Raw genomic sequence first — 15,658 nt, forward strand, 5'->3', positions numbered from 1 at the left:
CACCCTGGGAGGGGCGTGGGGTCTAGTGGGTTAGAGCGCGGGGGGGGGGGGGGGCTGGGAGCCAGGACTCCTGGGTCCAATGGACACAACAAGCCCTGGGACAGCCCCTCCCACCCTCACTTCACGTGCCGGGGAGACTACACTCCCCATGGTGCTTTGCAAGGGGGGGGGCGGTCTTTATCGGCTGCTTCCTGCCCCCCAAGCGGCGGCGCGTCGGAGGGGAGCGGGGGGGTCGCTGCATGGAGCCGGGACCCCTGCGCACGGAGGCGGCTGCCGCTGCCACCCGCCCGGCCGGGGACGGGGCACCCAGGGCCGGTGGGTGCCGGGGTGAGCCCCCGCCGTCCGTCTGCTCCCCATCCCGCACCCCCGCACCCCATCCCCGACCCCCTGCACCCCATCCCGCACCCCCGTCCCCTTGTAACCCCTCCCCGTCCCCCTGCTTCCCATCCCGCACCCCCGTCCCCTTGTAACCCCTCCCCGTACCCCCGAACCCCATCCCCTGACCCCTGCACCCCATCCTGCACCCCCGTCCACCCCATCCCGCATCCCTCTGTCCCCTGCTTCCCATCCCGCACCCCCGTACCTCAGCTCCCCCTCCCGCCCCCCCGTCCCCTTGTAACCCCTCCCCGTCCCCCCCGAACCCCATCCCCCTCCTCCTGCTCCGCATCCCGCACCCCCGTCCCCTTGTAACCCCTCCCCGTCCCCCGACCCCATCCCGTCCCCTGCACCCCATCCCGCACCCCGTCCCCTTGTAACCCCTCCCGTCCCCGACCCCATCCCCGACCCCCTGCACCCCATCCCGCACCCCCGTCCACCCCATCCCGCACCCCTCTGTCCCCCTGCTTCCCATCCCGCACCCCCGAACCTCAGCTCCCCATCCCGCACCCCCGTCCCCTTGTAACCCCTCCCCGTACCCCCGAACCCCATCCCCGACCCCTGCACCCCATCCCGCACCCCGTCCACCCCATCCCGCATCCTCTGTCCCCTGCTTCCCATCCCGCACCCAGACCTCAGCTCCCCATCCCGCACCCGTCCCTTGTAACCCCTCCCGCACTCCCAACCCCATCCCCGACCCCTGCACCCCATCCCGCACCCCGTCCACCCCATCCCGCACCCCTCTGTCCCCTGCTTCCCATCCCGCACCCGAACCTCAGCTCCCCATCCCGCACCCCGTCCCCTTGTAACCCCTCCCGCACTCCCAGACCCCATCCCCGACCCCTGCACCCCATCCCGCACCCGTCCACCCCATCCTGCACCCCTCTGTCCCCTGCTTCCCATCCTGCACCCCAGACCTCAGCTCCCCATCCCACACCCCGTCCACCCCATCCCGCACCCCTCTGTCCCCTGCTTCCCATCCATGCACTCCCATCTGCATCCTTCCATCTCCCGCACCCCGTCCACATCCCTCCCTCCCCAGTGCCCCTGCACCCTGTCCCCACACCCTCTACATCCCTCCCTCCCCGTCCCCCAGAACTCCTCCCCACACCCCTGTCTGCATCCCTCCCTCCCACACCCTCCGAACCGCATCCCCACACCCCCATCCCTCCTCCCACACCCCCAGTCTCTCTCTCTCTCCCCGTGGTCCCCCTGCACCACCTCCTCACACTCCTGTCCGCATCCTTCCCTCCCCGTCCCCACAGCCCTGTCCCCATCCTTCCCTCCATGCACCTCTGTCCCCCTGCACCCCTTGTCCCTGTCCCTTCCTCTCCGTCCCCATCCTGCACCCTCCCGTCCCCATCCCTCCTTCCCCGCGCCCCCCATCCCCATCGCTCCCTCCCAGCGCCCCCTCTGTCCCCACCCCTTCCTCCCTGCGGCCCCCCGTTCCCATCACTGCCTCTCTGCACCCCCGTCCCGATCCCCATACCCCTTGTCCCCATCCCCGCACCCCTCTGTGCCCATACACCTCGTCCATCCCCAAACCTGGTCCTGGATCTATCCATCCATCCATCCCATTCATGCCTAGCTGCCCCCACACCCCTTCCTCGCGCTGTCGATCCCAGTGGACACCCTCTATCCGTCCTGCTACCCGAGTCCCGGCAGGGTGCAGGGGTGTTGGGGTACGGAGCCCCCGGGGTGGGGGGCAGGATGGCAGAGAAGGGGGCTGTGAGCCACCACACTCCGGTGAGGAGGTGCCAGGGTGGGGGGCTGGGAAGAGGAACCCAGCAGGGTTAGTGGGTAGAGGAATCCGTATAGACAAATACATGTGGTGTATGGGGGTGTGTGTATTAAGAGAGGTGGGCATGGAGGATAGACAAAGAGAAAGGGGGCGTATTGGGATGATAGATGGATCCATCGGTGTATGGGGATAGATAGATGGGGGGATAGAGAGAGAGGTGTGTGGGGATGGATGGGAGAGCTACCTAGCGTCGTGGCCGGGGGGATGGATAGGGCGAGGGGTGCATGTCTGTGGACAGAGAGATGAAAAGGTTTGTGGGGATAGAGGAGTATATGGGGAGAGACCGTTGGGGGGATGGATAGAGAGATGGGGGGATGGATGGGGATAGATACATGGATAGAGAGGCAAGGGGGGGGATGGATGGGGGGATGGATGGGGATAGATACATGGATAGAGAGGCATGGGGGGGGATGGATGGATAGATGAGGATGGATGGGGATAGATACATGGATAGAGAGGTGTGTGGGGGATGGATGGATAGATGTGGGAATGGATGGGGATCGATAAATGGATAGAGAGGTGTGGGGGTGAATGGATGGGGATGGATGGGGATAGATACATGGATAGAGAGGCGTAGGGGATGGATGGATGGGGATGGATGGGGATAGATACATGGATAGAGAGGCGTTGGGGGGGATGGATGGATAGATGGGGGATGGATGGGGATCGATACGTGGATAGAGAGGTGTGTGGGGGATGGATGGATAGATGTGGGGGATGGATGGGGATCGATAAATGGATAGAGAGGTGTGGGGGTGAATGGATGGGGGGATGGATGGGGATAGATACATGGATAGAGAGGCGGGGGGGATGGATGGATAGATGGGGGATGGATGGGGATCGATACATGGATAGAGAGGTGTGTGGGGGATGGATGGATAGATGTGGTGATGGATGGGGATCGATAAATGGATAGAGAGGTGTGGGGGTGAATGGATGGGGGGATGGATGGGGATAGATACGTGGATAGAGAGGCGGGGGGGATGGATGGATAGATGGGGATAGATACATCGATAGAGAGGTGTGGGGGGGATGGATGGATAGATGGGGATAGATACATGGATAGAGAGGTGTGGGGGGGATGGATGGATAGATGAGGGATGGATGGGGATCGATACATGGATAGAGAGGTGTGTGGGGGATGGATGGATTGTTTGGGGGTTGGATGGATACATGGACAGAGAAGTGCGTATGGGGATAGGTGAATTGGCTATGTGCGTGGATGGATGGGTAGGAAGATGGATGGACCAAGGCGTATCATGTCTTCTTTTCCGTCTCCTCTCTAAGACACACAGTCCCCAATTGGTACCACCTCTCTCCAGACAGAGCCCCACATGCGTCCTGGGTTGCCAGGGAGCGTGAGCAGAACCATCCCCAGTGCAATGTCTCTCTCCTCCTGTCACCAGACTCTGGTGCATGGGCTGAGGAGCAGGAAGCTCCCATGACGGTGTCAGTGCGTGGCCGGCGTTCTCTGGCGGCCCTTGTACTCAGCACCCCTTTGCTTGTTCCTCAGGTCATGGGTCCAAATGTCAGCCCGAGGAGGACAACAGATCTGCTAAGATGGCGTCACCAATTGGGGACGTTCCTGGAAAGGCCCAAGAGGAAGGCCTGACCTCCGTGTCATTGACCAGCCCCAAGACGGAGGAGGAGGAAGTCGCCAAGATGGCGTGTCTCAGAGGGGATGTTGTTGTGGAGGCCACCCGGGGGCATGCAGTATCGATGACCGTGGCCAACATGTTGACTCCCAATATTGACATTCCTGGGAAGGGCCAATGGGGACGTTCAGCCTCTGTCTCACCAACTGTCCCTAAGGTCGAAGAGGAGGAGGAGACTGTCAAGATGGGGCCTTTCAATGGGGAAGTTGCCATGAAGGCACAAGGGGGACATTCACCATGGATGACGATGGCCAAGATGATACCTCCAAACTTGGACGTTTCTGGTGTGGGCCAGCCGGGACGTGTGGCCTCGGATTCATTGCCTGTCCCTAAGACTGAGGAGGAGGCCGAAGACACCAGGATGCTGCCACCCAAAGGGTCTGTTTACGCGATGGCCCAAGGGGGACATTTAACATGGATGACCATGGCCAAGATGGTGCCTTGCTCCCAGGATGTTGACATGAAGACCCAAGCGGAACACTTGACTTTGATGCCATTAGCCATCCCTATGGCTGAGGAGGAGGATGAAGACCCCAAAATGGTGCCACCCAAGGGGGACGTTGACATGACGACCCAAGAGGGACATGCAACATGGATGACCGTGGCCAAGATGGACCCTCTCAACGGGGACGTTGATGTGAAAGCCCAAGGGGAACCCTCGACCCGGATGCCTTTCCCTATCTCCAAGGCCGAGGAGGATGACGCCACCAAGCCGGTAACTCCTCCTGCTCCTCCTTGCCGGGAGCGCCCGTACCGCTGCGGCGAATGCGGCAAAGCCTTCTCCCGCAGCTCGTCCTGCGTCAAGCACCAACGCACCCACACGGGCGAGCGCCCCTATGGGTGCCCGGATTGTGGCAAGTCCTTTGGCCAGAGCTCCACCCTCAACCGGCACCGCCAGGCCCACCTGCCCGACAGGCCTCACCGCTGCGCTGACTGTGGCAGGGCCTACGTGACCGCCTCGGCCCTGGCTCAGCACAGCAAGAGTCACCTGGCCAAGAAGCCCCACCAGTGCCCGCAGTGCGGCAAATGGTTCGGCGAGCGGTCGAACCTGGTGAAGCACCAGCTGACCCACACGGGCGAGCGGCCCCACCGGTGCACCCAGTGTGGCCGTGGCTTCAGCCAGAAGGCCAATCTCCAGCGTCACCAGGAGACTCACCGTGAAGCTGAGCTGCACCGGTGCGCCGACTGCGGGCGGGCCTTTCGCCACGCCCGGCGGCTGGCTCAGCACCGCCGGGCCTGTCATGCGCCCGGTGAGCCCCACTCCTGTGCCGTCTGCGGCCAAACCTTCGCCGCCCGCTCCCAGCTGGCCCGGCACCGGCGCGGGCACACGGACGAGCGCCCCTACCGCTGCGGCGTCTGTGGCAAGGCATACAGCATCAGCTCCCACCTGCTGGTGCACCTGCGGGGGCACACAGAGGAGCGGCCGTACCGCTGCTCCGAGTGTGGGGCCGGCTTTGCCGAGGCCGCCAAGCTGGCCCAGCACCGGCGCAGCCACACCGAGGAGAGGCCCCACCAGTGCGCGCAGTGCGGGCGGTGCTTCGGCCTGCGCTCCAACCTGACGCGGCACCAGCGGGCCCATTCCGGCGAGAAGCCGCACCGCTGCGGCCAGTGCGGCAGGGCCTTCAGCCGCCGCTCCAACCTGGCCCAGCACCAGCGGACTCACCGCGGCGAGAAGCCGTACCTTTGCGGCCAGTGCGGCAAGGCCTTTGCCGTCAGCACCCACCTCCTCATCCACCAGCGCTCCCACACCGGAGAGAGGCCCTTCCCCTGCCCCCACTGCGGCAAAGGCTTCACCGCCAGCTCCAACCTCCGGCAGCACCTGCGGATCCACACCGGGGAGCGCCCGTACCCCTGCACCCAGTGCGGGAAGAGCTTCCGGGCTCGGACTCACCTCCAGACCCACCAGAAACTCCACGCATGAGCGGGTGGGGTGGGGCGGGGGAGACGGCGGGTCCGTGGTTGGCCACGGCTATAGAGGGGGACGTCAGGAGGCGGTGGAGCTAGTTATGGGGTTAGTTGTAGCGTAGGAAGCATGGCTCTGTAGGCCATGGGGAAATATTGGGCGAGGGATCACGTGTCTTCAGAGCCATGGGGTCCATGGGGGTGGAGGTTTCATGGATGTTCAGGCTCAGAACGGACGATGGAGGGGGTAGGTTGTAGCTTTGGTGGGGGGGTTCATAGGTGGAGTCTAACCTTGACGCAGCTGAGTATGAGCCACTGAGGCTCTCAGGGCACCGGTGGCAGATGAATAGGTTGAGAGATGACACGGCCAGGAGGGACCATCGTGATCTGACTTACAGAGCAGAGAATCTCGCCCGGTGATTCCCGCATCCAGCCCATAGCTGGTGGGCGAGCTCGAGCGAGACGCTGGGTTGTCGTTTAAGGACGCTGAGCGGCAGAGAATCCTCCCGCACCCGTGGCATGCGGCTCCATCCCTTAATTAGGAGGCTGGGTTAAAAATATGGGTCGTGGTTCTAGTTTGAGCCAGGGGGAGGACTCCTGGGTTTTATCCCCGGCTCTGGGAGGGGAGTGGGGTCTAGGGATTAGAGCAGAGGGAACTGGGAGCCAGGACTCCTGGGTTCTCTCCCCGGCTCTGGGAGGGGAGGGCTGGGAGCCAGGACTCCTGGGCTCTACCCCCGGCTCTGGCATTGCCCTGCTGGGTAACTTTGGGCATGTAGCATCTCTGGTCAGTGCCTCTGGTTCCCTCCCGCTCTTTGTCTTGTCTGTTTAGCATGTGGGCTCTGCAGGGCATGGCCGGTCTGTCACTGTGGAGCAGTGTTGGTCGGAGTCTGGGCAGCGCCCGGCACGACGGGGGCCGGATCTCGGCCGGGGCCTGGGCAGCGCCCGGGCGTGGGGGCGGATCTCGGCCTGGGCCTGGGCAGCGACGGGCCGGATCTCGCCTGGGCCGGGCAGCGCCCGGCACGACGGGGCCGGATTCGCCGGGGCCGGGCAGCGCCGGGCGCGCGACGGGGCGGATCTCGGCCGGGGCCGGGCAGCGCTGGCGCGACGGGGCCGGATCTCGGCCGGGGCCCGGGCAGCGCCGGGCGCGACGGGGGCCGGATCTCGGCCGGGGCCCGGGCAGCGCCGGGCGCGACGGGGGCCGGATCTCGGCCGGGGCCGGGCAGCGCCGGCGCGCGACGGGCGGATTCGGCCGGGGCCCGGGCAGCGCCGGCGCGACGGGGCCGGATCTCGGCGGGGCCGGGCAGCGCCCGCGCGACGGGGCCGGATTCGGCGGGGCCAGGGCAGCGCCCGCGGCGACGGGGCCGGATCTCGGCCGGGGCCTGGGCAGCGCCGGGCGTGACGGGGGCCGGATCTCGGCCGGGGCCTGGGCAGCGCCGGCCCAGACGGGGGCCGGATCGGCGGGGCCGGGCAGCGCCAGCGCGGGCCGGATCTCGGCGGGGCGGGCAGCGCCAGCGGCGCGAGGCGGATCGGCGGGGCCGGGCAGCGCCAGCGCGACGGGGCCGGATCGGCGGGCAGCGCCAGCGCGCGGATCGCAGCGCCGGCGCGGCGGGCCGGATCGGCCGGGCAGCGCCGGCAGCGCCAGCGCGTCGCCGGGGCCGGCAGCGCCGGCGCGGCGGGGCCGGATGGGCAGCGCCGGCGCGGCGGGGCGGATCTCGGCCGGGGCCCGGGCAGCGCCGAGCGCGGCGAGCGGATCTCGGCGGGGCCGGGCAGCGCCGGCGCGGCGGGCGGATCGGCCGGGCCGGGCAGCGCCAGCGGCGACGGGGCCGGATCTCGGCCGGGGTCTGGGCAGTGCCCGGCGCGACGGGGGCCGGATCTCGGCCGGGGCCTGGGCAGCACCGGGCGTGACGGGGGCCGGATCTCGGCCGGGGTCTGGGCAGCAGAAAGATCTGTGCCAAGGACAGTCAGTCCAGACTCGGGCTCCCCGCAGCCAGGCGCCACCCGATGGGAATCCTCCCCTCCCCCAACAAACTGCCCCAAATGCTGAGGTGTCCAGGCTACAGTGGCAGACTGACCTAGGGGGTTTAGAAGCCTCAGCTTCAGAATCAGTATTATTAGTGTTTGTGTTCCTGTAGGGCTTAGGACAGGGGTGCGGAAACGGATCTGGCCCTCTGCTTCATTTCATCTGGCCTGTGGCAAGTCTCCATGCCGCAGGCTGGAACCCCGAGCCTGGCCCCCCCAAGCGTGAGCTTGCCCCACTGCCGGGGGAAGCTAGGGTTGCCAGCCCATTAAAAGTCCGGTTGGCTCTGTGTGGCTCCTGGAAGTGGCCAGCATGTCCCTGCGGCCCCTAGGCACAGGGGCGATCAGGGAAGCTCTGTACGTTGCCCCCGCCTCGCGCTGGCTCCACAGCTCCCATTGGCTGGGAACCGTAGCCAATGGGATCTGCGGGGGCGGTGCCTCTGCTTAGCGGCTGGACACAGGGGCTGCTTCCGGGAGCAGTGCAGAGCCAGGGCAGGCAGGGAGTCTGACCGGGAGCTGTCGGAGGTAAGCGCCCCCCGGCCAGAGCCTGCACCCCGAATCTGTACCTGGCCCCAGGTCAGACCCCCTTCTGCACCCTAACCCCCTCCTGGAGCCTGCATCTCCCCAACCCCTGAGCCCCCTCCCGCACTCTGAACCCCTCATTCCTGGCCCCACTCCGGAGCCCGCAGCCCCTCCCGGATCCCAGCTCCCTGCCCCAGCCCGGTGGCAGCGAGTGAGGGCGGGGGAGAGTAAGTGAGGGAGGAGGTGGGGGGCTGGAGTGAGTGGGGGCAGGGCTGCAGGGAAGGGGCGGGGCCTCTGCGGAGGGGCGGGGCCAGGATGTTCAGGTTTGTACCATTAGACAGTTGGCAGCCCTAGGGAAAGCCGGGAGCCTCTGCGCCCCACCCCCTGCGGGGCTGTGTGGGGCCAGCAAATGATCTTTTTTTCCTGTGGGTCAGTGGCCCCTGATAGAAAAAAGGTTCCCACCCCTGGCCTGCGAGGCCGCGCCCTCGAACTGACCCTGTCTCACGTGGGCCCAGGGGCTCCCAACTCCCATTGGCACGGTGGGAACCTGCCCTCCAGCTCCGCGCCCCAGCGCTGGGTGGCCACCCGCTCCCCTGGAGTCAGCGACATCGACGGGAGCTCGGGCCCGAAACTCCTCTGAGGTTCTGGGCCTGGGGGTAAATGACACTGAGACCAATGGACCGTCTGTCTGTCCAGCCCCACACACCCCTCCCGTGTAATCTGTCCAGCCCCACCCCCCATCTGTCCACCCCCATCCCCTCCCTCTGTATCCCCACACACCCCTCATCCATCCATCTATCCCCATACACCCCATCTATCCATCTGCCCCACCCCATCTATCCACCCCATCCACTCCTCTGTATCCCCACACACCCTCATCCATCCATCTATCCCCATACACCCCATCTATCCATCTACCCCACCCCCCATCGGTCCACCCCCTCCACTCCCTCTGTATCCCCACACACCCCTCATCCATCCATCTATCCCCATACACCCCATCTATCCATCTGCCCCACCCCCCATCTATCCACCCCATCCACTCCCTCTCCCTATCCCCACACACCCCTCATCCATCCATCTATCCCCATACACCCCATCTATCCACCCCCATCCACTCCCTCTGTATCCCCACACACCCTTCATCCATCTATCCCCATACACCCCATCTATCCATCTACCCCACCCCCCATCTGTCCACCCCATCCACTCCCTCTGTATCCCCACACACCCCTCATCCATCCATCTATCCCCATACACCCCATCTATCCATCTACCCCACCCCCATCTGTCCACCCCATCCACTCCTCTCCCTATCCCCACACACCCTCATCCATCCATCTATCCCCATACACCCCATCTATCCATCTACCCCACCCCCCATCTGTCCACCCCATCCACTCCCTCTGTATCCCCACACACCCCTCATCCATCCATCTATCCCCATACACCCCATCTATCCATCTTCCCCACCCCCCATCTATCCACCCCATCCACTCCCTCTGTATCCCCACACACCCTTCATCCATCTATCCCCATACACCCCATCTATCCATCTACCCCACCCCCCATCTGTCCACCCCAACCACTCCCCCCCCCTAGCCCCACACCCCCCTCATCCATCCATCTATCCCCATACACCCCATCTATCCATCTACCCCACCCCCCATCTGTCCACCCCCATCCACTCCCTCTGTATCCCACACACCCCTCTCATCTATCCATCTACCCCCATACACCCCATCTATCCATCTATCTATCTACCCCTGTACACTCCATCTATCTGTCTGTCTGTGTCTATCTAACCCCATAGACCCCATCTATGTGTCTGTGTCTACCCCCATACACCCCCTCTATCTATCTATCCATCCATCCCCATACACACCTCTCATCTGTCTACCACCCCCCATCCCCTCTGTCTAATCTATCCATCCCCATACACACCCCTCATCTACCCCCTTCCACCCTCTCTCTCTCTCTCTCTCTGCCTCTCTCGTTCAGGTGTCACACTCCACAGTCCATTACGTGGGATCTGAAGCTTTCCCTCGCTGGACGACGTTGCCTGTGTTAGAAAGTCGGAGTCTGGGTCACCATCCCCCTTCCCCCGTCCATGTCCCGTGTGAGTTACCCCCTTCCCTGTCCCCCTTGCCCAGCCGGCCACTTAGTCCCATCTCAGGGGGCTCCTTGCCCGTCCACCCCAGCTCTCCCCCTCTCTGGGGCTTGAGCTGGGGGGATTCGCGGGCTCTGGAGTTGGGGGTCAGGTGGGTCTGGCTGATGGACTCCCCCAGATGGGGGGCAGCATGCCCGGCGTTTGGATCAGGAGCCCAGCACGGGACACGAGCAGGGATGGTGCCTCCTGGGGGACGGGAATGAGAAACGACACAGCTACCCTCAGTCCTGCGAGCACCCTTCCCATCAGATGGTAGGTTAGGACAGGGGAGGGGGGCTGGGAGCCAGGACTCCTGGGTTTCTCTCCCAGGCTCAGGGAGGGGAGCTGATAGGCCGAACTCTAAGTTCTAGTGACCGCTGTTGGCTCTAACCACTAGACTGCCCTCCCCTCCCAGAGTTAGGAATAGAACCCAGGAGTCCTGACTCCCAGTCCTTATAACAGCAGAGCATCCCTGACCCGGCTATCTGACAGTGAAATATAATAGAAAGCCCTAGTGTTTATGTTGCCATTATTAGGTTTCAGGATTAACGTGTCACCCCAGAGACAGGTGGCAGGTCTGGTCTCTCACTTGGGCCTGGGAATCCCCCCAACTCTTGGCACTGGGGTCGAGTGGCTCCTCCTTTTAGGCTGGGGCGGGGCTCGCTCCAGCCCGTCTCTGGCGATTAGGCAAAAGCGAATAGGTGAGCCTGGGGATGAGGCAATATCCTAATAGGTCGCCTTTCTGCTGTCAGGACTACAATTCCCACAATGCCCTGTTGCAGAAGGTATGGTACCCATGGTGCTTTGCAAAGGAAGAGGCAGATAAAATGATCAGCCACCCATTCCCTTCATGTACACTCAGCCTACGGGGGGGGGGGGGGGGGGGGAGAGCCAGGACTCCTGGGTTCCAGCTCCAGGAGGACAGGGGGGATTTCTCCTTCAACAGAGACTGAAATTAGTATTTAGTGTCTGGAAGGCAGTAATGCCACTGAGCCGGACCCCTGGGTTCTCTCCCCAGCTCTGGGAGGGGAGTGGGGTCTAGTGGTTAGAGGGTGCGGGGAGAGAGGGAGTTGGGAATCAGACTGGGTTATCTGGGGTATTCTGCCCCCTTTCTGTTGCCCCATAGGGTTTCCGAAGATCTCATGGCAGGTGAATGCTGAGGGGAGTTATATGACTGGGTCTTCCCATAGGAGCTAGATTCTCAGCTCAGCACCCCTGGGGGTCAATCGTGAGTCACCCCTGGGCTGCAGTGGGGTCACGGACAGCTAATCTCAGCTCCCCTCCTGTAAATCTTGAGCCAGCCAGCCACCCGCTGAAAAACTGCGTGGTAGTTAATGGACTCACTCTGGATTCACACCCGTTTCCTTGTATTCGGGGCTATCACACCGTCTCAGATATCTGCACGTGTTGGGGGCAGGGGGTATGAGCTGATTTAATTCCTTTCCAATACGCCCAGCCTTAAGCAGCCAGAAATTTCCCCGTAGGGGCCAGAGCAGCTGGCAAGAAATTGCTCCCGGCTCTGAAATAATCGGTGGGCTCTTTGGAGCTCGCAGGGTGTGATCACGCCGCCCGTCCTCACATTGTTGGGTTTGGGCTCCGTTGTGTCCGGCTAGCCTTGCGGGGGCAGGGGCTGGGCGGGGAATAGCTTTGTATCCCCGCGGTGGTCTGAAATTCCACCAGCTCGGTTTGGCAGAATTCAACGTGGATCGTGTCCCTTTGACTGCTAAGAGCCAGCGGGATTTGTAAGCGTTTTATTTCTGCTCGGGTTGGATTTTAAACTCTTCACCGTGGAGGCAGAGATTCAAGCTTCCTGGCGGTTACGAACGGTCAAACTAGACACAATAAATAGCCGTCAAGCAGCCTGCGGGAGCTTCCCCGAGGAGCATGTTTCGTACGGTGCCTTGCTGTCATTTTTGACGAGCGCTGGATTTGTCACCTTGCGCGTGGCCGGTGAAATCCACCTTTATGGATAAAAAAACCGACTCCTGCCAGTGCCAAACCTGGACCCTATTGCGTGGCCCTCCTGAAATTCAGGCAGGCGCGCTCTGCCCTGGTGAGCAGGTTTAGCAGGGGATCGGGCCACTACCAATGAAACTGTCTCGCGGAGGTGGAAAGCTAATAAACGGGCTCTGGCTCTCCAGCCGTTTCTCACGCCGCAGGAAGCAGCTGCATGCCCTAGAGCCGCGGTTCTCCAACGGTCAGACCCCCAAGTGGGTCACGGCCCCATTCTAATGGGGTGGCCACGGCTGGCTTAGACCGAGCCCCGCTGCCCAGGGCCGAAACCGAAGCCCGAGGGCTTCAGCCTTGGGTGGTGGGGGCTCAGGTGACCGGCCCCCCTCCTAGGGTCGTGGAGTAATTTTTGTCAGAAGGGGGTCGCAGGGCAGGGAAGTTTGAGACCCCCTGAACTAGAGACCCTGGGGGAAAAGGAGCCAGCGAGATGGTGAAAGATTTGGGGGTCATCCTGGCTAATCAGCTGAACATGCGCTGCCCGGTGACTCATGCCAAAGGGGCTAATGCGATCCCGGGATGTATAAACGGGAATCTCACCTAGGAGCAGAGAGGCTATTTTACGTGCCCACAACTGAAGGATGTGGATAAATCGGGGTGGGGTCAGAGAGCGATTAAAGGCTCAGAAAACCTGCTGCACCCATAGCCTCCAAGGAGACAGTCGATTTCGCTTAACAAAGAGAAGGTCTGGGATGACCCAGGCTAGAAATACCTCCATGGGGAGCGAATATTGAACAAGGGGCTTCTTCAGAGAAAAGGTCTAACACGATCCGACGGCCGGAAGCTGGAGTTAGACAAATTCAGCTGGGAAAGAAGGTGTCACTTGTTAACGGGACGAGCAATTCGATTGGAAGGGCCCATTTTCAACTCAAGAGAGGATGGTTTTTCAAGAGATCTGCTCTGAGAAGTATTTTGGGGCAGGTCTCTGGCCTGGGACGGGTGGCTTCGGCCCTGGGAATCGATAACGGTGCGGGGGGGGATTGCTGTTTTCGTAGGGCTGTGTGTGTCTCACGGGTGAGCCCGTCACGGGCAAACAGGCCGCGTTAGAGGTCGGAGCAGCGGGCGCTGCGTTTTCTCCGCCACGCCTGCCGTTCGCGGGTTAGCCCGGCGCGGCCGCCCCGGCCGCTGGAGCCCGAGGAGAGGGCATTTCGCTTTGCCGTGCGGAAAGTGAGCCATGCAGAGATTCTCCCACAAGCCCAGCAAGGAAACGGCACGCCAGAAAGCTCGGTGACCGCGGCGGGTTTCAGAGGGCTGATGAATACCCCCATCTGTGACACACTGGAACAGGGCTGAGGAGAGACTGAAGCTTCACTTGAGGCCAGAGAGAGGTAAAACCCGTAAAAACTGGAGGCTGACTTAGGAAAGAAGAGGAGGAAATGATACAGGGTGGAATTTAGTAAACAATGGCCCAGTAGTTAGTGGGGAGAGGATAGGAACTCTGGTTCACTCCCCAGCTCTGGGAGGGGAGTGGGGGCTAGTGGTCAGAGCAGGGGGGGGGCTGGGAGCCAGAACTCCTGGGTTCTGTCCCCAGCTCTGGGAAAGGAGTGGGGGCTAGTGGGTTAGAGCCGGGGGGGCTGGGAGCCAGGACTCCTGGGTTCTCTCCCCAGCTGTGGCAGGGGAGTGGGGTCTAGTGGCTTAGAGCAGGGGGGCTGGGAGCCAGGACTCCTGGGTTCTCTCCCCAGCTCTGGGAGGGGAGTGGGGTCTAGTGGTTAGAGCAGGGGGGTGGGGAGGGTTGTGAACCTGCCAAGAGGGTGACAGAAGAACACAGCAGCTGCTATGCCAATAAGTCTTTATTACAAGAAGATGGGTAGGAACGCAGGGCCACGGCTGCGATCAGTGCTGGATTCCTCCCAGGTACCTCCCTCTGCCACCACCAAGCGCTGCCACCCCCCCCAAACGGGGATGACAACCACGGACCCACCCCCATGCTGACTCCCCTGTGTGTGGGGGGGAAAACTCCCCAAGCCCCACTCCCCCCAGACTTCACTAACAGAGTATCCCCAAGGGCTGCATAGATGTTCATGGGTTAAACGTGAGAAGCCCACCCCCAGGTAGCGTTACTGAGCCCCAATCTAAACACGGGGAAACTGAGGCACGGAGTGGCATGCACCTCATGGTTACATAATGACAGACAAAAGGGAGGACTGGGCAGGGAACCCAGGAGTCCTGACTCTGCCCCCAGTCCTCCCCCCTGCTCTAACTGCTACAGTCCACTCCCCTCCCAGAGCTGGGGACAGAACCCAGGAGTCCTGGCTCACAGCTGCCCCGCTCTAACCACTAGACTCCCCCGCCCTCCCTGAGGTGTATCGAATCTCCCAGCCTAACTCAGACACCCTCTGCTTTCTTCTCTCTGTAGGGGTGGGGTTACGCCAAACTCCTCGCAACTCACTTCCTGTTTAGCCCCCCCGCACCCGCCAGACTGGAGCCGGCGACCCCTAGGGGGGAAAGGCCCCAGGTCCGACTCCCCATCTCTGCACCTGTCTGGTGCTTCTCTACGGCGCGGCCTCTACTCAACTAGCACCCTCTACGGCGACGGGGAACGCTGCTTCCTCGCTAACGTCGCCAACACACCTGATTACGGCATCCTCACCCCACCAGCTCTACCCGCTACACCCTGCTTCCCTCCCAGAGCTGGGGAGAGAACCCAGGAGTCCTGGCTCCCAGTCCCCCTGCTCTAACCCACCAGACCCCACTCCCCTCCCAGAGCTGGGGAGAGAACCCCGGAGTCCTGGCTCCCAGCCCCTGCTATCTAACCCACCAGACCCCACTCCCCTCCCAGAACTGAGGAGAGAACCCCGGAGTCCTGGCTCCCAGCCCACCCTGCTCTAACCCAGCAGACCTCAATCCCCTGCAAGATCCAGGGATAGGACCCAGAAGTCCTGGCTCCCAGCCCCCCTGCTCTAACCCACTAGGCCCCACTCCCCTCCCAGAGCTGGGGAGAGAACCCAGGAGTCCTGGCTCCCAGCCCCCCCTGCTCTAACCCACCAGACCCCAATCCCCTGCAAGATCCAGGGATAGGACCCAGGAGTCCTGGCTCCCACTGCACCCCTCCCCCTCCCACACCTGTATACAAAAGACAGACACATTTTGTTCGGACCCAAACCCTCCACGCTTATTAGCATCAATCTCAGAGGGTTCCCAGTGTGTCCCCCCTAAACCCCCCCACAAGCCCCACTTCTCTCTCTCCCGTCCCCCAGCCCCCCATTGCCTCCCCTCCTCTTCCTTCCCCTC

At 62.8% G+C, this 15,658-nt stretch overlaps 1 protein-coding gene across 2 annotated transcripts; it reads left to right on the forward strand.

The window, feature by feature from the left end:
- Positions 1-199: 199 nt before the first annotated feature.
- On the forward strand, positions 200-6,379 carry LOC120403302 (zinc finger protein 497-like). 2 transcript variants are annotated; one of them, XM_039534259.1, is made up of 2 exons: positions 200-315; positions 3,690-6,379. In XM_039534259.1, exons 1-2 carry the CDS (start codon positions 240-242, stop codon positions 5,750-5,752), a joined length of 2,139 nt encoding a protein of 712 aa, XP_039390193.1. In that variant the 5' UTR covers positions 200-239; the 3' UTR covers positions 5,753-6,379. The 2 variants fall into 2 exon arrangements, with proteins under 2 accessions (XP_039390193.1, XP_039390192.1); XM_039534258.1 differs by having other exon boundaries at positions 206-327.
- Positions 6,380-15,658: the final 9,279 nt, after the last annotated feature.

The sequence above is a fragment of the Mauremys reevesii genome, linkage group 4, assembly GCF_016161935.1.
Source record: "Mauremys reevesii isolate NIE-2019 linkage group 4, ASM1616193v1, whole genome shotgun sequence".
Taxonomy (NCBI): Eukaryota; Metazoa; Chordata; order Testudines; family Geoemydidae; genus Mauremys; species Mauremys reevesii.